Source organism: Arachis hypogaea, chromosome 4 (genome assembly GCF_003086295.3).
Source record: "Arachis hypogaea cultivar Tifrunner chromosome 4, arahy.Tifrunner.gnm2.J5K5, whole genome shotgun sequence".
Lineage (NCBI taxonomy): Eukaryota > Viridiplantae > Streptophyta > Magnoliopsida > Fabales > Fabaceae > Arachis > Arachis hypogaea.
In genome coordinates, this window is record NC_092039.1 from 125,045,976 (window position 1) to 125,068,772 (window position 22,797).

The 22,797-nt window shown below is 38.5% G+C and overlaps 1 protein-coding gene and 1 pseudogene across 1 annotated transcript; both read left to right on the plus strand.

The window, feature by feature from the left end:
* The window catches only part of LOC112797948 (auxin transport protein BIG-like), a 15,471-nt pseudogene extending 15,447 nt beyond the window's left edge, over positions 1 to 24 (plus strand).
* Positions 25 to 1,426: 1,402 nt separating this feature from the next.
* On the plus strand, positions 1,427 to 21,175 carry LOC112797947 (auxin transport protein BIG). The gene is made up of 14 exons (XM_072236225.1): positions 1,427 to 1,809; positions 2,132 to 2,247; positions 3,208 to 3,361; positions 3,477 to 9,553; positions 10,300 to 10,917; positions 11,000 to 11,180; positions 11,723 to 11,957; positions 12,090 to 16,625; positions 17,109 to 17,331; positions 17,487 to 17,885; positions 17,974 to 18,117; positions 18,258 to 19,283; positions 19,417 to 19,920; positions 20,167 to 21,175. The coding sequence occupies exons 3-14, from the start codon at positions 3,214 to 3,216 to the stop codon at positions 20,992 to 20,994; spliced, it is 14,919 nt and encodes a 4,972-aa protein (XP_072092326.1). The 5' UTR covers positions 1,427 to 1,809; positions 2,132 to 2,247; positions 3,208 to 3,213; the 3' UTR covers positions 20,995 to 21,175.
* The last annotated feature ends 1,622 nt before the right edge of the window (positions 21,176 to 22,797 follow it).

Consider the following 22,797-nt stretch of genomic DNA (forward strand, 5'->3'; position numbering starts at 1 on the left):
ATGATATGTTTTCACAGATGCTAACGAAATGTCACATGCTTTACAATTATAACTGTTAATATCTATTTTTGTAGATTTTTTTTTCTCTGTTTTAGATTTGAGTATTGTTTTTTCAAATGTCAGTGTTCAACTCGCTATTTGGTCTATGTTCACTTATCTTTTCAATCATTTGGTTGTCAAAGAATCAAGGAGTTTTAATTTTTATTTGTTTTTTTAATGGGCTTCAAGTCAATAAAATTTTGAATGTCACCTCTATGATGAGTTGCACATAAGATGCTTTTCCATTAAAATTTAGCCCTTATAAAGGACATATAAATTTGTAAAATTGTGGGAATTTTAACAATTGTAATTGGGAATTTTAAAAATTTTCGTGTTTAGAGTTGCATATTTTTAATAGGTCTTGTATAAGCCCTTATAATTTATTTATTATTTTATTTAAAATAATTTTTTCAGTTGAACTACGATTGGACCGATTAAACTAATAAATCAATAAACCAGTGACTAGAACGGTTTGATGACTGGTCCGATTCTCAGAATCTTAGTTTATATTGTAAAAAATAGGAACTCCATTAAATGATTTTCTAAGTGTATTTTAGAAAGTTTATTTTTGTCAAACATTTATTACTTTTTGTCTCCAAGCCTACTGTTGATATTATTAGGAATAGAGGTGATTAACCTAAATTATTTTCAAACATCTATTTTCTTTCCAATGGCTGACTCTTGATACTATTAGGAATTTCAATGGGATGCAATAATAATGCAACTACCATGATTAAATTAAAATAAAATTAAAAAATTACTTAGCGCGACTATAAATTAAATTATCCGTATTCTTAATTTGCTCGAGAAATAGATAAATGCAATGTGAAAAGAAAGTACTTACTCTAAATTTTGGATTTAATTAACATTTGATAGATGTTAAAGTTACCGTATAAATTTTTTTTATAGGAAAAATATAATTAAATAAAAAATACTAAGTAAACAAATTATTTTTATAATTAAGTTTAATCAGAGTATTTCTTTTTCCTTTTTATGCATTTTTCTTCATTAATTTTTATTATTTTAATAGCTATTTTTTTTTGGTGACTTATTTTAATAGCTATTAGATCAAGTTGGTTAAATTTGTTTATTAAAATAATTTGTCATGTAACATTATCGCAATTAAATTTTTAATGTATTTATTATGTATTTAGTTGTAAAAATAGCACTATGCATAAATATTTCATATTTTATGGGGAATAATGTAAAAGAGAGGGGGAAAAATAAGGAAGAGAATCACCCATTTCTGAGAATGTAATGCTCCTTGGGGGCAAAGCAATCACCAGTAAATTTCCTGAACACACTCGACGACTCCTTCACTCACTTCACTTTCTCCTTCACGCCTACACCTCGCTATATATAAAGGCTTAAACCCTCTTCTTTTTTCGACCCTTGAAACACTCTACACACTCTTAGTCTCTATTACAAACAATCAATCAATCATTTCACACACTACAATTCTTCATTTTCTCTCTGGATTGACGTGCTGACGTGGCTATGGCGGAGAGCCTCAAACACCTTGCCAAGGCTCTCTTCTCCGATCAATCGCAGCAGCTGCCGTCGATTTCCGGCGAGTCGCTCTCCAGAAGCTCCGGTCCGATGACACGATCAGGTCAGGGCTCACTGCTTTCTACTCCGTCCTCCGCCGTGGCGTCGAGCCTACAGGCGGCGCCTCCTCCTCCTTGCGCTTTCAATCGTGGAACGCCTCGCAGATTCAGGCGATTTGTTCGTTCGCATGCACGATCGCTTCCGCCTCTCGATCTTTGTCAGGTACACTCTTTAGTTACTTCGATCTCTTTATTCTTTTTCGCTGTAGTAACATCGGTAGTTGCCTCTTTCGGTTTTAGAGTTTGTTGCCAGTTTCGCTTTTATAGTAGTTAGCTGAGCTTGTAGTGGAGCTTGCGTTTGTTTTTGTGTGTGTGTGTGTGTGTGTGTGTGTGAGAGAGAGAGAGAGAGAGAGAGAGAGAGAGAGAGAGATTCTCTTTGCTGTAGCTTCAATATGCTGCTTTCGAATTTGCAAAATAGTGAAAGTTGTTCGAGATGATTCATTCTTCTATCTATTTTCTTTTTGTTGCTATCTTATGTGGTATAGTGGAGGAAGCGGAAGGGATACTGGTTGCGATTGTGCAGCAGTCAGCGGAGTTCGCCGTGTGCTACTTAGAGAAATCTGGATTCGATGACGATGATAACGAGTTAGGACTTGTTCAGGTACGTATGGCTTTACTTTGCAAATGTAGCTTTCAGCTGATGTTCGGGGTCTGCAGTTTTGATGAAATTAGTGTTTATTAGATTTCAGTTAATTGCCAGCAAGAATGGCTGAACTAATTTTAACCGTTTTTCGTCAGCCTCCCCCTCCTTTTTCTCGCTGTTGTAGAATTCTATTTCATTAATTCTCCTTTATTCGTTATTTGACGATTTATTACATATTATCTAATGACTTAGCAATTGTGATTTTGGAGATGCACACTCAATATATTATGAAAGCTTTTGCATTTTAAAACCTAATAGATTCAACTAAGTGTTTCCAATACAAATTAGAAAATAAAATATAGACAGAAGAGATTGGATGCTGCAACAAAGGGAGAGCCTACCCTCAAACTGATTGCATGTGCATTTTAGAATTGGACTGCATAGATGGGGCACCAATGCTTACCATTTGTTTGTTTGGTTTTGTTTTGTTTTTTCCTTTTTTCGGGGGATACTAATGAAGGGGATTCCTCTATTTTTGGTTAGAGTTTTGCCGCCATCTTGTCATTGGTATTCGCTTTATATTTACAATTTACTGTTCAACACCCCCCCCCCCCCCAAAAAGAAAAGCACAAAACTTGGCAGTCAGTTTAAAAGGAAACAGGTAAGATAAGTTAACAATTATGAACTTGATAGCTAAATAATTTTAAAAATGGAAAAAATAAATTTCGGCCAAAAAGCATTGATTTAATAGTTTGAACTGCTTACTTACAGGCAACATGATCGATTTTGGACATATTCCATCTGTATATTTAATATTTCTTACATTTCCTATACCAATGCACAATCTCTAGTTTCCATTTAGAACAACGAACGCTATGCTGTAGCTTAAATTGATGGGACTTAGTGTCTTAACATGTGCTCTATTTTACTAGTCTGGTGGTTTGTTTTTGTGCTTCTCATTTTGTGTAACATTTGCAGAACATAATGCATCTTTTAGAGATAGCTTTGGTTGATGAGATGAATATCTTATCGGACGTATCACAACCAGCAAGTGCCTTGGTAGATCTGTTGCCAATTCTTGATGATTGTAGTGGATATGTCATGGATGATCACAGAAAATGCCATCTAGAAGGTATCATGTTAATGCCCAAGGATCACTCTGTTGTTTTCACATGGTATTTCTGCTCATAGTTGTTCCAATAAACTAACCACATGCTTATATTTTCACGTTTTTGAATATGCAAAAGGCTTCAGATGCTCAAAGGAAGAAAAATCGATGGAGTGGCTTCTAAAGACTTTAGCTTCTGAACCTGTGTTCCACGATAGGAATGAATCTGGATCCAGTGAACTGACTGATTATCAACATCTCAGTAGTTTTGTTTTTTTATGCCAGCATTCGGCAGTTGTCCATGGAAAATGCACTCCACGCTTGATCTTGCTGTGCAGTAAACTAGCTAAAATCAATGATGTTTCTGATGATAAGGAAGTAGGCCAGAATTTTAGGAAGAGACTCTCTCTCATTTTGAGGATATTAAAGATCCTTGGAAGTCTCATAAAGGATGTTTTGTATGTAGAATATGATGCATCATTGGTGAGGGCTATTGCCTCATTTGCTGATACTTTGTCTAATTTGTTTAGAGTTAAACATGAGTTTGTGAATACATATGCTATCATTGAGGGAAGTCTTGAGAGCATTATTTTAATGGTCGTGGAAGAGTTTCTTCACAATGTGCAGGTTATTTTTGGTAGTAGCAGTATTGTGCAGAATATTGAAGCTTGTATTATAGCATCTATGTTGGAGAGTTTGGATTCTTCTTTTTGGACATATGATAAGTCTGCAACAAATTTGAAACCCCCTTTATCATACTTCCCCCGGTTTGTTCTTTACATGTTAAAACTCATCAACGATTTGAAGAGACAAAGGCAGCAGGTTTCTTTTGATTGGAAAGACTTCAATGTAGAACTCTTTAGCAGTTCCACTGACTCACAAAATAGCTCCCCTTCATGCCTTGTCTATCAAGAGTCAGTTCCTCTGCTGAAGCAATACACATTTGAAGAGCTTTTGAAGCTTATATTTCCTGCATCAAGCCTATGGATTGGCAACTTGATGCAACTTGCTTTGTTCCTTCACTCTGAAGGGTTGAAGTTAAAGCCAAAAATTGAAAGGTCATGTTCTAGTTTTTCAAAAGTTGCCGGAGCATCTGAACAAGAAAATGCAGTATGCCATGAAGATGAGGCCCTTTTTGGAGATCTTTTCTCTGAGACTGCACGTTCTGTTGGGTCTACAGATGGATGTGAACAACCTGGTACTGCTTCAGTTTCTATCACCAACTATCAGAATTTCCCAATTCAAGCTGCCATAGAACTTTTGAACTTTCTTAAAACGTGCATCTTTTCTCCTGAATGGAGTCCTTCTCTTTATGAGGATGCCTGCAAAAAGCTCAGTACTGCAGACATGGATATTTTGCTTTCCTTACTCAATTGTCAGGGTTGTTGTTCTGAAGAAAATGTGTCTGATACTTCTACTCCCTCTCACGAAGGCAGAAGGATCGGGCATGTCCATGAGCTTTGCTTTGATATTTTGCACAATGTTCTCACAAACCATGCTTTGAATGATTTCCTTGAAGACTATCTTTTGGAGAAGATGCTTACTGTTGAAAACGGTGCCTTCAGTTATAATGATCGGATGCTGACCTTGCTCACTCACACTTTGTTTTGTAGTGTTGGTTCTGCTGGTAGTAAGCTGAGAAACAAGATTTGTGAAGGATATGCTTCCTTTGTTTGTGAGAAAGTGAAGTCTGTTTCTAGGAAATGCCCAAGTATTGATGACCTTGTTGGAACTCTTCCCTCTTTGTTTCACATTGAGGTAGTTCTCATGGCATTTCACTTGTCTTCTGAACTAGAAAAGGCAACAATGGCGAACTTAATCTTTTCAAACCTCCAAGAAGTTGCTAAGCAGGTACTGGATTTGAACAGTTCGCTGTTAACATGTTGGGCTTTGGTGGTGTCAAGACTGATCCTAGTTCTACGTCATATGATATTTCATCAACAGAAATGTCCGTCATCATTGCTTGTTGATGTGCGGTCTAAGTTAAGGGAAGCAACGCTATCTGCATCATCTATTCCGGATAAGATGAATGATCACCTCTCATCTTGGTCATTAACTGCACTAAGAAATGTTGCTGGTGGATTGCTTGGACAGGACATGAATGTGAGTAGCTTGATTGGTCAACTAATTGATGTTTCTAGATCTTCTGGTTCACTTGGTAGAGATGACTTGGCAATCGACATCTTAAATTTGAATTGGAAGGACATACATGTTACTTTTTCACAGATTTTGGGATTTTGGGGACAGAAAATGGCTTCTACTGTGGAGGATTTAATTGTTGAACGATATATTTTCACCCTTTGTTGGGATATTCCTTATGTAGTTTCTGAAGCAGACCATTCAGTTCCATCTTGGAGTAGCGACAACTCTGTGGATCTGTCCAATATGTTGCATTTTTTCCACTTCAGCCATTCACTTTTGGGTGATCCAGAGGCCATTGGATTCCCTGAAAATCTTATATTGACCTTGGTTCAGCAGTTAAATGTTCTTCCCCAGACAGAAGGTATCGAAGAATTAGGTTGGGATTTCCTCAGAACTGGAATGTGGTTATCTCTAGTGCTCTCCTTCACTCATGTTGGCATCTTGAGATATTGCATGGACAAAGCGATTTCAGTACAGGGCCTTGGCTGGACTGAGAATGCTTTTGGGGAAGAGAAATATGTTGAACTGGCTGGGAGCATGATTTCCTTCCTGGTGGAGTCTGGTAAATTTGCATGTCTAATAAGCACGCTCTCATCTTTGTTGGACAAGTACTTGCAAGCCCATCAGAAAGCTTTTCTTGGTAGCCTTAGTTACCAACAAAAGCCGGCTTCTGATTTTTCACCATTTTTGCTCATGAAACATACTGGAATTGACAAAAGCCTGCAGGATGAGCTGCTTGAGAGGAGTGGCTGTAATGAAGGTGAGCTTCAGTCTGTCCTTGGCCTCATATCACAGTTGGATGCTGCTGTTGATAAAAAAGCTTCAGGAGTTCTTCCTAAGGCCTACTGGGAGTGCATGTTGCATGGCTTTCCTTGTCATCTTTCTACTCCTAGTGCTACTTTGCTTTCTTGTGCTCTTAGCATAAGAGGAATTATCTGTGTCCTAGATGGGTTGTTTAGAATAACAGCAGGGAGAAAGGTTGATTTGGACATCGAAGTTCTTGGGCAAATTCTTGATGCTGTAATGATTATCAAGTATGATAGGATATTTGAAAGTGTTCATGGGAAATGTGATGCTGTTTATCAAAGCATAGGTGCAGAACTGGAATGGTCAAGTTATGCTGACTTAATTCTAATGAAGCAAATGGAAGGGTTTCTGAAAGACATTAATTCTAGGGGAGAAGGTCATGACAGTGTCCAAGAATGGATAATCTGCAGAATTATTGAGATATTGAATGGCACTAGGAAAGACCCTTCAAAGTCTGCTGTTTTTCACTTTTATCTTGGTATTGAAAATGTGCCTGGACAGATCAGTAGGCATTTGCAATTGCATAATGGTGACTGTTTAGTGCTAATTGATTCGCTGGATACCTGTTACTCTGAATCTGTGAATGTGAAGGTTCTCGATTTCTTTGTGGATCATTTATCTGGAGAGCAATTTCCTGATCTCAAGCTGAGAATACAAAGGAAATTCCTTGGAAGAGATGTACATATGGTGTCTAAGTGGTTGGAGAAGAGGCTCTTAGGAAGCATAATAAAATTAGATACTGGCATCTGTGCAAAGGGGACCTCCATTTCTCTACGGGAATCAACAATGAATTTTATTCTGTGCCTTCTATCACCAATCTCAGAACAATCCAAAGAGTTGCAACATCATATTTTTAATTCTTTGCTGCTGTCACTTGATGCTGCTTTTTTGCAATTTGATATACTTGCAGCAAAATCATATTTTAGTTTCATTGTTCAGATTTCAAGAGGAGAGTCATTAATGAAACAGCTTTTGAAGAGGACTGTTGTATTGATGGATAAACTGGTAGGCAATGAAAATTTGCTTCCAGGATTGAAGTTTCTATTTGGCTTTATTGAAATTGTCTTAAGTGACTGTAAATCTGGTAAAATTTCACTTCAAAGAACAACTAAAAAGTGTTCATCTAGCAGTAGTCTTGGGATAGGGCATGTGTCTGCCCGACCAATTGGATCCAGAAAGGACTCGGACACATTTATTCTTTCTGCCAATCAAGAAGGGGGATCAACGTCGCTTGAATGTGATGCAACTTCTGTTGACGAGGACGAGGATGATGCAACTTCTGATGGGGAGGTTCTGAGCATAGATAAGGAAGATGAAGAGGATGCTAGTAGTGAAAGGGCCCTTGCCTCTAAAGTTTGCACCTTCACTTCTAGTGGCAGCAATTTCATGGAGCAGCATTGGTACTTCTGCTATACATGTGACCTAACCGTATCAAAAGGCTGCTGTTCAGTCTGTGCAAAGGTGTGTCATCGGGGTCATCGTGTTGTCTATTCACGCTCAAGCCGGTTCTTTTGTGATTGCGGAGCTGGGGGTGTTAGAGGTAGCAGTTGTCAGTGCCTGAAACCTCGGAAATTCACTGGAGACAGCGGTGCACCTGTTCGTGGCTCTAACGCTTTTCAGTCATTTCTACCCTTTTCCGAGGATGGAGATCAGCTGCCAGATAGTGATTCGGAATTTGAAGACGACAACAGTTCAGATATTGATAACTCGCTTAGGTTATCTATACCAAAAGAGCTTCAAGAAGATATTCCGTCATTAATGGAGGAACTTGATGTTGAAAGTCATGTGCTCAATCTTTGCTCCTCTTTGATGCAACTTATAATTAGCAGACGAGAGTCTCACCATTCTAAGGATAAGAAAATCAGTTTGGGTGAAGACAAGGTGATTTCTCATGGTGTAGATCTCCTGCAATTGAAGAAAGCATATAAAGGTGGATCTCTTGATCTTAAGATAAAGGTTGATTATTCAAATGCCAAGGAGCTTAAATCCCATCTGGCGAGTGGTTCTCTCGTGAAGTCTTTGCTGAGTGTTAGTGTACGAGGTCGACTTGCTGTTGGCGAAGGTGATAAAGTTGCTATATATGATGTTGGACAGTTAATTGGTCAAGCCACCATTTCACCTGTGACTGCTGACAAGACTAATCTGAAACCTCTTTCCAAAAACATTGTTCGCTTTGAAATCGTACAACTGGTGTTCAATCCTGTTGTTGAGAATTATCTGGTTGTAGCTGGTTATGAGGATTGCCAGGTTCTTACGTTGAATCATCGTGGAGAAGTGATTGACCGGCTGGCCATTGAACTTGCTTTACAAGGGGCATATATTAGACGGGTGGATTGGGTTCCTGGCTCACAGGTTCAATTGATGGTTGTGACCAACAGATTTGTCAAGATATATGATCTGTCCCTAGACAATATCAGTCCAATGCACTACTTTACTTTGTCAAATGACACGATTGTGGATGCCATTCTTTATCCAGCTTCTCAAGGAAGAATGTTTCTTATAGTTCTTTCAGAAAATGGATACATTTTCAGGTTAGAGTTGCCAGTCAAAGGAAATGTTGGGTCTATGCCACTGAAAGAACATGTGCAACTTCTGGGAAAGGAAATTCATTCAAAGGGATCATCATTGTATTTCTCTTCCACTTATAAGCTACTCTTCATATCTTTTCAAGATGGTACCACATTGATAGGTCGGCCCAGCTCTGATGCATCCTCCATTGTTGAGTTGTCTTCTGTGTATGAAGAGTTAGAAAGTAAGCTGCGGCCTGCTGGAGTACATCATTGGAAAGAACTTCTGGCTGGCAGTGGATTGTTTGTATGCTTGTCAACTGTGAAATCCAATACTGCACTTGCCGTGTCAATGGGGGAATGTGAAATACTTGCACAGAGTATGCGGCACTCTATGGGTTCCACCTCACCTATAGTCGGTATGACTGCATACAAGCCGCTGTCGAAAGATAAAATACACTGCTTTGTCTTACATGATGATGGTAGCCTTCAAATATATTCACATGCTCCAGCAGGTGCTGATGCTGGTGCGATTGCAGCATCTGAAAAAGTTAAGAAACTGGGTTCTGGTATCCTCAATAAATCCTATGCGGGTACAAATCCTGAATTTCCTCTTGATTTCTTTGAGAAGACTGTGTGCATTACACCGGATGTGAAACTGGGTGGTGATGCCATTAGAAATGGAGATTTTGAAGGAGCTAAACAGAGCTTGGTGAATGAGGATGGTTTTCTTGAAAGTCCGAGCCCTGCAGGTTTTAAGGTAATAACTACTTATTTTGAATTACTGTTTTTTCAGTGAGAATCTTTTATTGGCCGGGCTTGGCTGCTACTCTAAGTAGCTTTGTTTTGTGGCATGCTTTGTTTTATATTGTTTAAATTATTTTTTATTTAGTTATTTTAGAATAGACATAACAATGCTGTGGACTAGATTATGTATACTCTTGTAAATGGTCTAGATTTTGCATGATATTTTGGTGTTATTCTTTGTAACTAAATCTTCATGAAGGTGACGTGTTCCTCATGTCCCAAGTTTTAATGATAGTCTTGAAAATGTGTGGATTCTTGTAGTGTAGAGTGTGTTGTCTCTGACATGCAATTATAGATGTGTATTTTTGTGTCTGAAATCTTAGATCTTGATGCCGTCTTTTCATTTTAAGTTGTCTTCTTTAGCTTTAAGGTATAAAGATTATGAGGTGCTTTTTCTAGGTCTCAAGTTTATTCCAAGTTATGAATACTTCTTGGAATTTGTTTTCCGTAATTGCATGGCTTCTCTTACTTCTGTGCATGATAAGGGAAATGGGAAAATGTATGGCATGGTAAAAAATGATTCAAGCTAGTAGGTTCTTTTATTATATTTTGTGCTTATAAATTTTTTATTTCTCTCTGTTTCAAACTATTACATGGTGGCAATCGGTTATTTGCAATCATATTAATTGCTTTTGATGTTCTGTTCGTCTTTCAATAGTGATTGTTCCTAAAGTTTCTCTTCTATATGCATTTTCACAGATATCTGTCTTCAATTCAAACCCTGATATAGTCATGGTTGGTCTTCGAGTTCATGTTGGTAACACATCAGCAAGTCACATACCTTCTAGTATTTCTATCTTCCAGAGGGTTATTAAATTAGATGAAGGAATGAGGTCCTGGTATGATATTCCATTTACTGTTGCCGAGTCGCTGCTTGCTGATGAAGAATTTACAATCTCAGTTGGGCCAACCTTTAATGGCTCTACACTTCCCAGAATAGACTCACTTGAAGTTTATGGCCGAGCTAAGGATGAATTTGGTTGGAAGGAGAAAATGGATGCAGTTTTGGATATGGAAGCAAGAGTACTTGGGTCACATTCAGCAGTTGCTGGATCCGGGAAGAAGCGCCGTTCAATGCAGTCTGCTCCCATTCAGGAACAGGTACTAGGAGATGGGCTTAAGCTAATTGCCAAGTTTTATTCATCATGTAGGCAACAGAGTTGCTCAAGGCTGGAAGAAGCAAAGGCAGAGCTAGGCAAACTCAAGTGTAGGCAATTACTTGAAACAATATTTGAGAGTGATCGGGAGCCAATACTGCAGGCTTCAGCTTCTTGTGTATTACAGGCCATTTTCCCCAAGAAAGAGTTATACCACCAAGTAATATCTACTTTCTCTTGCTTCTATATACTGAATGAGTTTGTTCATTCATGTTGATGTATCTGGACTCTTCTTTGATTAGGTTAAAGATACAATGAGGCTTCTTGGAGTAGTGAAATCATCTTCATTACTATCATCAAAGCTTGGGATTGGTGGTTCTGTGGGAAGTTGGATCATTGAAGAGTTCACTACCCAGTTGCGTGCAGTTTGTAAGATTGCATTGCAACGCCGTTCTAATTTGGCAACATTTCTGGAGACAAATGGTATTGTCCTGTTCTTCTGATTGACTTCCACCTTCCCCTTTCTTGGGATCCTGCTTGAGGATCTTTCACATTGCAAGACATTAGACATTAATATCTAGCTGTTGACTTTTTACGCAATAAGTTTACTAGGACATTATATATTTTCTTTTCAAGTGGTACATTTGTATGATAATACATCACTGCCATTGAATTGCTGCGACTGAACTGGTGGATTAACAATAGGAGAAGAACGAGAGAATAGATTTATCCTTTGTAGTTCAGTTCTGTTGAAATTTGATGCAGTTATGTGCTCCCTCATCATTTAAGCTTACTCTTGCAATTTTTTTTACTTCGATTCTATGTGATTCACATTTTAATGTTAGAATATTCTGGATATATCTCGCTAATCTTTCCAGGATCAGAAGATATATCTAGAATCCTCCTACTGGAAGATTGAAGACACTGGTGTTGCTATAAATCAGGGAAAATAGAATGGTCTTGCCTGTTGTAAGTGTTCGTTTTCTATTTGTTATTGTTCTAATATTATGCTGCTGCTGGTGTAGGATCAGAAGTGGTGGATGCACTAATGCAAGTTCTATGGGGAATTTTGGATTTTGAGCAGCCTGACACACAAACCATGAACAACATTGTTATGTCTGCAGTTGAACTTATTTATTGCTATGCTGAATGCTTGGCTCTGCATGGAAATGATGCAGGAGTGCGCTCTGTGGCACCTGCTGTTGTATTACTCAAGAAGCTTCTCTTTTCGTCCAACGAGGCCGTCCAGACTGCTAGCAGGTATATTTGGACATTTTGGTCATTCTATTTTTGAGAAAATCGTTACAAGGGATTTCTTCTGTGGGGCCCCGGGGGGGGTTTAAAAGAAGAAATTCACATCATTGTTAAGGATCTGATACATTTCTTTTTCAGTTTGGCCATATCTTCAAGATTGCTTCAGGTCCCTTTTCCTAAGCAGACGATGTTAGCTACAGATGATGTCAATGAGAGTGTAGCATCGGTTCCTGGCCCTGTTGATACAAGTAGTGGAAATAACCCAGTCATGATAGAAGAAGACACTATTACCTCATCTGTTCAATACTGTTGTGATGGCTGCTCTACTGTGCCTATACTCAGGCGAAGATGGCATTGTACTGTCTGTCCTGATTTTGACTTGTGTGAGGCTTGCTATGAAGTACTAGATGCAGACAGACTTCCTCCACCACATTCTAGAGATCACCCGATGACAGCAATTCCAATTGAGGTGGATTCAGTTGGGGATGGCAATGAATTTCACTTTGCATCGGATGACGTTACTGACCCAAATCTGTTAGCCGTATCTACTGAGAGAACTATGCAGAATTCTCCATCAATTCATGTCTTGGAACCCAATGATTCTGGAGAATTTGCTGCTTCTTTGACCGATCCTGTCTCAATTTCTGCTTCAAAACGGGAGATAAATTCCTTACTTCTCTCTGAGCTTCTGGAACAACTGAAAGGGTGGATGGATACAACATCAGGAATCCAAGCAATACCTGTTATGCAGCTTTTCTACAGGTTGTCATCTGCTGTGGGTGGACCTTTTATAGGCAGCTCAAAGCCAGATAGCCTAGATCTAGAGAAACTAATCAAGTGGTTTTTGGATGAGATAAATCTTGATAGGCCATTCGCAGCGAGAACTCGATCATCATTTGGTGAAGTGGCAATATTGGTCTTCATGTTTTTCACATTGATGCTTCGTAACTGGCATCAACCTGGTAGTGATGGTTCCATGCCAAGACAGAGTGGAGCTGTGGATATGCATGATAAGAATGTAATTGATTTTCCATCAACTGCTTCAACTACAGCTAAGACTTCAGCAGATGAGCAAGAGAAGAATGATTTTGCAACACAGCTTCTTCGAGCCTGTGATTCTCTTAGGCAGCAAGCTTTTGTAAATTATCTGATGGATATATTGCAGCAGCTTGTACATGTTTTCAAATCTCCTGTTAATAATGATGTGCATAATAATCTTGGGCCTGGTTGTGGGGCTCTGCTCACAGTACGTAGAGATTTACCAGCTGGTAACTTCTCACCATTCTTTTCTGATTCATATGCCAAGGCACATCGAGCGGATATTTTTATGGATTACCATAGGCTCTTGTTAGAGAATGCTTTCCGACTGGTGTATACCCTTGTTCGGCCCGAAAAGCATGACAAAACCGGGGAAAAAGAAAAGGTACACAAGCTGTCATATGGTAAGGATTTAAAGCTAGATGGGTATCAGGATGTTCTCTGCAGTTACATTAATAATCCTCACACAAATTTTGTGAGAAGATACGCCAGGAGGCTTTTCCTGCACCTCTGTGGGAGCAAGTCTCACTATTATAGCGTGCGGGACTCGTGGCAGTTCTCCAGTGAAGTGAAGAGACTCTATAAACATGTAAACAAGTCTGGTAGCTTCCAAAATAACCCTATCCCTTACGAAAGAAGTGTCAAGATTGTGAAGTGTCTTTCCACTATGGCAGAAGTAGCAGCTGCACGTCCTCGGAACTGGCAGAAATACTGTTTAAGGCATGGAGATATTCTATCGTTCCTGATGAATGGAATATTTTATTTCAGTGAAGAGTCTGTTATTCAGACTCTTAAACTTCTCAATTTTGCCTTCTACACAGGAAAGGATGTTGGTCATACTTCACAAAAGACAGAGTATGGAGACATAAGTTCAAATAAATCAGGCATCACATCTCAAGAATCAAAGAAGAAGAAGAAAGGTGAAGATGGAGCTGAATCTGGTTCAGAGAAGTCGTATTTGGATATGGAAGCTGCAGTGGAGGTCTTTACTGACAAGAGTGGCAATATCTTAAAGCAGTTCATAGATTGTTTCCTTTTGGAATGGAATTCAAGCACTGTTCGGGCAGAGGCAAAATCTGTATTATATGGTGCTTGGCATCATGCCAAATCAATGTTCAAAGAAACTTTGCTAACAGCCCTCTTGCAGAAAGTTAAGTTTCTCCCAATGTATGGCCAGAACATTGTAGAGTTCACAGAACTTGTGACTTGGTTGCTTGGAAGATCCCCTGATACTAGTTCAAAACACCAGATTTCTGAAATTGTGGACCGATCGTTGACTCCTGATGTAATTAAGTGCATCTTTGAGACACTCCATTCACAGAATGAGCTGTTAGCTAACCATCCAAATTCTCGCATTTATAATACTTTGAGTGGCTTGGTTGAGTTTGATGGATACTATCTTGAGAGTGAACCTTGTGTTGCCTGCAGCTCTCCTGAAGTTCCTTACAGCAGGATGAAGCTGGAATCTCTAAAATCTGAAACAAAGTTCACTGATAACCGTATCATAGTGAAATGCACTGGTAGCTACACAATTCAGACTGTGATAATGAATGTTCATGATGCCAGAAAGTCAAAATCGGTGAAGGTTTTGAATCTATACTATAATAACAGGCCAGTTGCTGACTTGTCAGAGTTGAAAAATAACTGGTCTTTGTGGAAGCGTGCAAAAAGCTGTCATCTTGCTTTCAATCAGACTGAACTTAAAGTGGAATTTCCCATTCCCATTACAGCTTGCAACTTTATGATTGAACTAGATTCCTTCTATGAAAATCTTCAGGCATTGTCTCTTGAGCCATTGCAGTGCCCGCGTTGTAGTCGTCCTGTCACTGATAAGCATGGTATATGTGGCAATTGTCATGAAAATGCTTATCAATGCAGGCAATGTCGCAATATCAATTATGAGAATTTGGATTCCTTTTTATGCAATGAGTGTGGATACAGCAAATATGGGCGGTTTGAGTTTAATTTCATGGCAAAACCCAGTTTTACATTTGATAACATGGAGAATGATGAAGATATGAAGAAGGGGCTAGCAGCAATAGAGTCCGAGTCAGAGAATGCTCATAGGCGATACCAGCAACTTTTGGGCTTCAAAAAGCCCTTGCTTAAAATTGTATCAAGCATTGGTGACAGTGAAATAGACTCGCAACAAAAGGATTCTGTGCAGCAAATGATGGTGTCTTTACCCGGACCATCTTGTAAAATCAATAGGAAAGTTGCTCTTCTTGGGGTGCTCTATGGTGAGAAGTGCAAAGCAGCTTTTGATTCTGTCAGCAAAAGTGTCCAGACACTGCAAGGGCTACGCAAGGTGCTGATGAATTATCTGCACCAAAAGCATTCTGATAATAGTGTGGCTTCAAGATTTGTGGTTTCTAGAACACCAAATAATTGTTATGGGTGCGCAACAACATTTGTGACACAATGCCTAGAATTGTTACAGGTGTTGGCAAAGCATCCAAATTCTAAGAAACAACTTGTTTCAGCCGGTATTTTGTCCGAGTTATTTGAGAATAACATTCATCAAGGTCCTAAAGCTGCTCGTGTACAAGCAAGGGCTGTACTTTGTTCTTTATCTGAAGGTGACGTGAATGCAGTAAGTGAATTGAACAGTCTGATACAAAAGAAAGTATTGTACTGCCTTGAGCATCATCGCTCGATGGACATTGCTGTGACTACACGTGAGGAGTTGCTATTACTTTCTGAGGTGTGTTCTTCAGCTGATGAGTTCTGGGAATCCAGGCTACGTGTTGTTTTTCAGTTACTGTTTTCTTCCATCAAGTTAGGTGCCAAGCATCCTGCCATCTCTGAGCACGTCATTCTTCCATGTCTGAGAATCATATCTCAGGCATGTACCCCCCCAAAGCCTGAGACACTAGACAAAGAGCAAGGCCTTGCAAAGTCTACTGTAAAGGTAAAGGATGAGAGTAATAAAAATGTATCAGGATCCTTGACTGGTGCTGTCTCTGTCAGTGGGACCAAAACATTGCCAGACTCCTCTGAAAGAAATTGGGACGTGACACCTAAGGCTCAAGATATCCAGTTGTTGAGCTATTCTGAGTGGGAGAGGGGAGCTTCTTATCTTGATTTTGTTAGAAGGCAATATAAAGTATCACAGGCAGTCAAAGGTATTGGCCAGAGGTCACGACCCCAAAGGCATGACTATCTGGCACTTAAATATGCTCTACGGTGGAAGCGTCGCACTGGTAAAGTAGCTAAAAGTGACTTATCGGTGTTTGAGTTGGGATCATGGGTCAAAGAGCTTGTTCTGAGTGCCTGTTCTCAATCCATTAGATCAGAGATGTGTATGCTGATAAGCTTGCTTTGCTCTCAAAGTTCATCCAGACAATATCGGTTGCTGAACCTAGTGGTTTCTTTGTTACCTGCAACACTTTTTGCTGGAGAAAGTGCGGCAGAATATTTTGAGTTACTATTCAAGATGATAGAGTCAGAGGATGCTCGTTTATTTTTTACTGTTCAGGGTTGTTTGCGTACAATCTGTACTCTAATTACCCAAGAAGTGAGTAATGTTGAGTCTTTGGAAAGGAGTCTACATATTGATATATCTCAGGGTTTTATCCTTCATAAACTCATCGAGCTTCTTGGAAAATTTTTTGAGGTTCCAAACGTCAGATCCAGGTATGATTGCTATTTGAATATTTTTAGTTAAAATATAACTGTCATGAATCACTTACCTCAAAAGTTAAGATATTAAGTGGAGGATATATATATATATATATATGTGTGTGTGTGTGTGTGTGTGTGTGTGTGTGTGTGTGTGTGTGAAGACACCTTTCATACAAGAGCTTATTGTGAATATAAGTGCACTCTGCCTTTTTGAAATTCAGCTTCTTATAAGAATAAGGTGGCAATGATCAAAGTCTCAACCATTTGGTTATGGAGGGCTTTGAACCATGTTAAACTGTCTCTCCCCTAATGCTTATGCTGTCATATAAAGGAATATGAGTATATTTTCTAATTAATAATTAATTATCCTTAGTAAAGAAAGGATTGAATTATTTTCATTGAACGCTTTCTTTCTTAAAGTGTGAAGAGGATGTGGCAATTTACCTGTAACATTTTGTTTTTGAATCTTCTCATTAATCTAGATCTTTATTACAGATTCATGCGAGACAACTTACTTTCTGAAATTCTTGAAGCCCTTATTGTAATTCGAGGTTTGATAGTTCAAAAGACAAAGTTGATTAGTGATTGCAATCGGCTCTTGAAAGATCTTTTGGATAGCCTCCTGCTAGAAAGCAGTGACAACAAGCGACAATTCATTAGGGCCTGCATCAATGGTTTGCAAATACACGGGGAAGAGAGAAAGGGGCGTACCTGTTTGGTATGGATGAATTTTATTTTTCATTTCTCTAACCATTATAGCTTGTTTCCTCTAATCACTTCGGGCAATTTTCTGTACAAGTTTACAACAAAGTTTCAATTTGGTTACAAATAAAGTTATTTCAAACTTATTCTGATCTATTCCTTCATTTGCAGTTTATATTGGAGCAGCTTTGCAACCTGATCTGCCCCTCCAAACCTGAGCCTGTATATTTGTTGGTCCTAAACAAGGCGCATACCCAAGAAGAGTTTATCAGGGGATCAATGACTAAGAATCCGTATTCCAGTTCTGAAATTGGGCCATTAATGCGTGATGTTAAGAACAAGATTTGCCATCAGTTGGATTTGTTAGGCCTTCTTGAGGATGACTATGGAATGGAGTTGCTAGTTGCTGGGAATATCATCTCTCTTGATTTGAGCATAGCCCAAGTCTATGAGCAAGTCTGGAAGAAGTCAAGTCAGTCCTCTAATGTGGCCAATTCCAACTTGTTGTCCCCAAATGCTGCCACCTCATCTAGAGAATGCCCACCTATGACAGTGACTTATCGACTTCAGGTTTGTTGCATTTGTTGAATATCTGATTCCCTCATTTATCACACTTTTTGGTTGAATTTATTATAATTTTTATGATAACGATTTTCAGGGATTGGATGGTGAAGCAACTGAGCCTATGATTAAAGAGTTGGAGGAGGATAGAGAGGAGTCTCTGGATCCAGAGGTCGAATTTGCCATAGCAGGTGCTGTTCGGGAATGTGGTGGACTGGAGATATTATTGGGCATGATTCAGGTTGAGAGGATTATGTTCTTTTGTATTACTTCAAAGAAAACTGATGTGGTTTGCCTAGCTTATTCATTTGTTTTTGGTTGAACTCCTATTTGGCAGCAAGATTGATAATATAACTAACTATCTTTTCTATTAATGTACAGCGTCTGCGAGATGATTTCAAGGCCAATCAGGAGCAATTGGTAGCAGTTCTTAATCTTCTTATGTACTGCTGCAAAATTAGAGAAAACAGACAAGCCTTGTTAAAGCTAGGTGCTTTAGGTTTACTTCTTGAGACGGCAAGGCGAGCTTTCTCAGTTGATGCCATGGAGCCAGCTGAAGGCATACTTTTAATTGTTGAAAGCCTGACATTAGAAGCAAATGAAAGTGACAATATTAGCATCACACAGGGTGGACTAACTGTCACTAATGAAGAATCTGGTACAGGTGAACAAGCCAAAAAGATAGTTCTTATGTTCTTGGAGAGATTATCGCATCCATCAGGCCTCAAGAAATCAAACAAACAACAGAGGAACACAGAGATGGTTGCTCGAATATTGCCTTACTTGACTTATGGGGAACCTGCTGCAATGGAAGCTCTTATCCAGCATTTTAGTCCTTATTTACAGGATTGGGGTGCATTTGACCATGTGCAGAAACAATATTTGAACAATCCAAAGGATGATAATGTTGCTCAGAAAGCCGCAAAGCAGAGGTTTACGCTGGAAAATTTTGTTAGGGTTTCAGAGTCACTAAAGACAAGCTCCTGTGGAGAGAGATTAAAGGGCATGATCCTAGAGAAGGGTATAACTAAAGCTGCAATGAGACATTTGAAAGACAGTTTTCCTGATGTGGGGCAAGCTGGATTTAAGAATAAGGATGAATGGGCACATGGTTTAACACTACCATCTGTCCCTCTTATATTGTCTATGTTGAGAGGTTTGTCAATGGGGCATCTACTTACCCAAATATGTATCGATGAAGAAGGTATCCTACCCTTGTTGCATGCCTTGGAAGGGGTTTCAGGAGAAAATGAAATCGGGGCAAGGGCTGAAAATTTGTTGGACACTTTATCTAACAAGGAGGGTAAAGGAGATGGATTCTTAGAGGAGAAGGTTAGTAAGTTGCGACATGCGACTAGGGATGAAATGAGGCGCCGGGCTTTGCGCAAGAGAGAGGAGTTGCTTCAGGTATTTTACATTCTAAGAGTTCAATTTACTAAAGGTTGATTATACTACTACAGCAGTGTTAATGCTATTGATAGAGTTAAAATTTCCATATTTGTCCCGTGCTGAATCGTATTACTTTCTCATCCGATAACAGGGCCTTGGGATGCGTCAAGAGCTGTCTCCAGATGGAGGTGAGCGCATTCTTGTTGCCCGGCCTCTTCTTGAAGGTTTAGAAGATGTCCAGGAGGAGGAGGATGGATTGGCATGCATGGTATGCCGGGAAGGATATACTTTAAGACCCACTGATTTGCTGGGCGCTTACTCATATAGTAAGCGTGTGAATCTAGGCGTAGGTGCTTCTGGCAGTGCTCGTGGTGAATGTGTTTACACTACTGTAAGTTACTTCAATATTATTCATTTCCAGTGCCATCAAGAGGCCAAAAGAGCAGATGCTGGCTTGAGGAATCCTAAGAAAGAGTGGGATGGGGCAATGCTCAGAAACAACGAATCTCTCTGTAATTCTTTATTCCCTGTCCGAGGTCCATCTGTTCCACTCTCACAGTATGTCCGATATGTCGACCAGTACTGGGACAATCTTAATGCTCTTGGGCGTGCTGATGGAAGTAGACTTCGCCTGTTAACGTACGACATTGTTCTGGTATGTTATTCAGCTTCATCATTGTCTTCCTTTTTGTTACCAAACGATAAGGTTTGACGGACGAAGATTTAAAGAGAAAAACCTCTTAAAGAATGTTGTTTATGATAGATGTGAATGATTGGTTCATTTAGATAACCTGTTTAACGGGGTCAAATATTTTCTTATAAGGATGTAAACTTATTTTTACACTAATTTCATTCTAATATAACTTTTACGTATGTTCATGTTATTTCCTCCTTTTTGTAGATGTTAGCTCGGTTTGCAACAGGGGCATCATTCAGTGCAGATAGCCGCGGTGGCGGACAGGAAAGCAATTCTCGGTTCCTTCCGTTCATGATTCAAATGGCACGCCATCTCCTTGATCAAGGAAGCTCCTCACAACGAAGGACCATGGCCAGGGCTGTATCAGCATATCTAACCTCTTCCACGTCAGAGACAAGACCCTCTTCTCCACCTGGCACTCAATCTGCGTTGGGGACAGAAGAAACTGTCCAATTCATGATGGTGAACTCGCTCCTCTCGGAGTCTTACGAGTCTTGGAGGCAGCACCGCCGTGCTTTCCTGCAGCGTGGAATCTACCATGCATATCTGCAGCACACTCATGGTCGGTCAACAACTCGTCCAGCATCATCTGTATCAGCTTCTGCGGAAACTGGAAGCATGGACCAAAGCACCACAGCGGAATCAGAACAGAAACAGAATGATGATCTTTTGTCAATCATTCGTCCAATGCTTGTTTACACAGGCTTGATTGAGCAGCTGCAGCATTTCTTCAAGGTCAAGAAGTTGGCGAGCACGGCACCCATGAAGACTGAAGGCCCGTCATCGGCAGAAGGGGAGGATGAAAGTAGCAACTTGGAAGGCTGGGAAGTGTTGATGAAAGAACGGTTATTGAATGTGAAAGAGCTTCTCGGGTTCCCCAAGGAGATGCTGTCCTGGCTTGATGAGATGAATTCTGCCGATGATCTGCAAGAGGCTTTTGACATAGTCGGCGTTCTAGCGGACGTGTTGTCCGGCGGGTTCACTCGGTGTGAAGACTTTGTTATGGCTGCAATTAATGCAGGCAAAAGCTGAAGAAATTTTCATTTCCCTTTTGAGGTTGAAGATATAAACCCTCGTTAATGTAGAACGCTTGTGTACTATTAATATTCTTGTTACAACGCTGAAGCTGATGGAAATTGAAAGAGAATGTTGAATATGTGTCACTTAAAGATACTCGTCTCAATTTGATGAGAAAAAAATTTTTCAAGACAAACATGGGGAAGCAATTTAATAATCTGTTAGAATACATAAATGTCAAGTTTACACAACGCAAAATAAAATCCCTTGCTCAAATACCAAGATTAAGGGAAAAACTAAAAAGCGAATATTTTTGTGTAATTATCCTTATGAAAAGTTGATTGTTAATTTTAAATAATTTAATAAATTTGATTAAATTATTATTTAATAATTTTTAATTAATTTGACATAAAAGACCATTGTACGGAGTTTTTTACCAAAATTAAAACGCATTATTCTCGATTCTTCTGCATGAGTTGAAGTTCCAATCCAACAATGCAGTCGTAAGCAGATTATTCTGACATTGCACTTTAGTCACAAAAATCCATGCCTTGTGACTCGTGCATTTAGGTAATATTACCTAAGATTATCAATTACTCGTGAACTAAAAATAATTAAATATTGTATAGTTCATGCAGATCAGCAGTGTCATCTCCACTATTATTCTTGCGTGTACACACTACTAATGGAAGTATGGAACTCCCTTAATATGAAATGAAATAATAATTAATCTCGTGATATCATGTCATATTACAAATTGTTTCTGTTTTTTTTTATAATATTTTCTAATCCAATAAGTTAAGATCTAGTTTGTCGCAAAATTAAGTTTCAGTTAATGGTTTATCGTTGACTAATAAATTTACATGCACAAAATAAAATTTAAACCTCAAATACTTATTTAAACAAAGTAATGAATTAACTACTAGACCATAACTAATATCCATGCCTTGCACTAAAGGGTTACAATATTTAATTTCCTTTAATTGCAAATTCAAAAACACCCTCCTATTTCTTCCTAGCTTGTTAAGACTAACTGCCTCAAACCACATAATGCAAGCTTCGCCATTCACCAAGCCAATTATGCCCTTGCATGAATCACTTCACTTGATTCTCATCAACACTAATGATTTAAAAGTAACCCAAAATCAATAAAATAAAATTGATGGCATCATATCATGCACTTTGAACCAATTGGGAGCATGGCAGTCTCCTACTGTTAAGGTTGCGTTAAATTGTCAATGAAGGAAGAAGCACTTGAATGAGTACCAAGACACAATCTATCTAAGCCTTATCTAAAATACTACTCTTTTGACATTAATTAAAACTAGAGGGAGAGTCGTGCAATGCACTACTGTTAAATTTGAAATGTTTTATATTAAAAATATTTTACAAAATATTTATTTAATAATTTATATATAATTTTATATAATTATTTAACTAAAATATAATGCAAATTAAAATTTAGTTTATTGTTTTAAAAATTTTAATTTATTTATTTTTTAAAAAAGCATAAGTAATTATATAAAACTACATTTTTATTTATTATTTTTATTTTACATTTGTTTTAGTTATTATATTTTGTTTTTTTTTTTTGATACGGTGTTCTTTAAATTGTAAATAATTAAAGAAAAATGAATGAATGAGAATGAAAAACACCAAAAATATAATATAAATTATGAATTAACTTTATAATCATGATATATTTGAATGTACTTGATAAAAAGATGCATCAAATTTATACTTGGAGAAATTTTTGACTATTAGTATGAGAGATTAAAAGATTGAAGAGTAGTAAGAGTCTTATGTAACATTTATAAA

Excerpts from the sequence above, each read along its gene's own strand:
- LOC112797947 (XM_072236225.1), top strand. The coding sequence starts at position 3,214 with ATGCATCTTTTAGAGATAGCTTTGGTTGATGAGATGAATATCTTATCG. Across the intron at positions 11,958-12,089 it reads GCCGTCCAGACTGCTAGCAG|TTTGGCCATATCTTCAAGAT; the intron begins GTATATTTGGAC and ends TTTCTTTTTCAG. Across the intron at positions 17,886-17,973 it reads CAGTGACTTATCGACTTCAG|GGATTGGATGGTGAAGCAAC; the intron begins GTTTGTTGCATT and ends AACGATTTTCAG.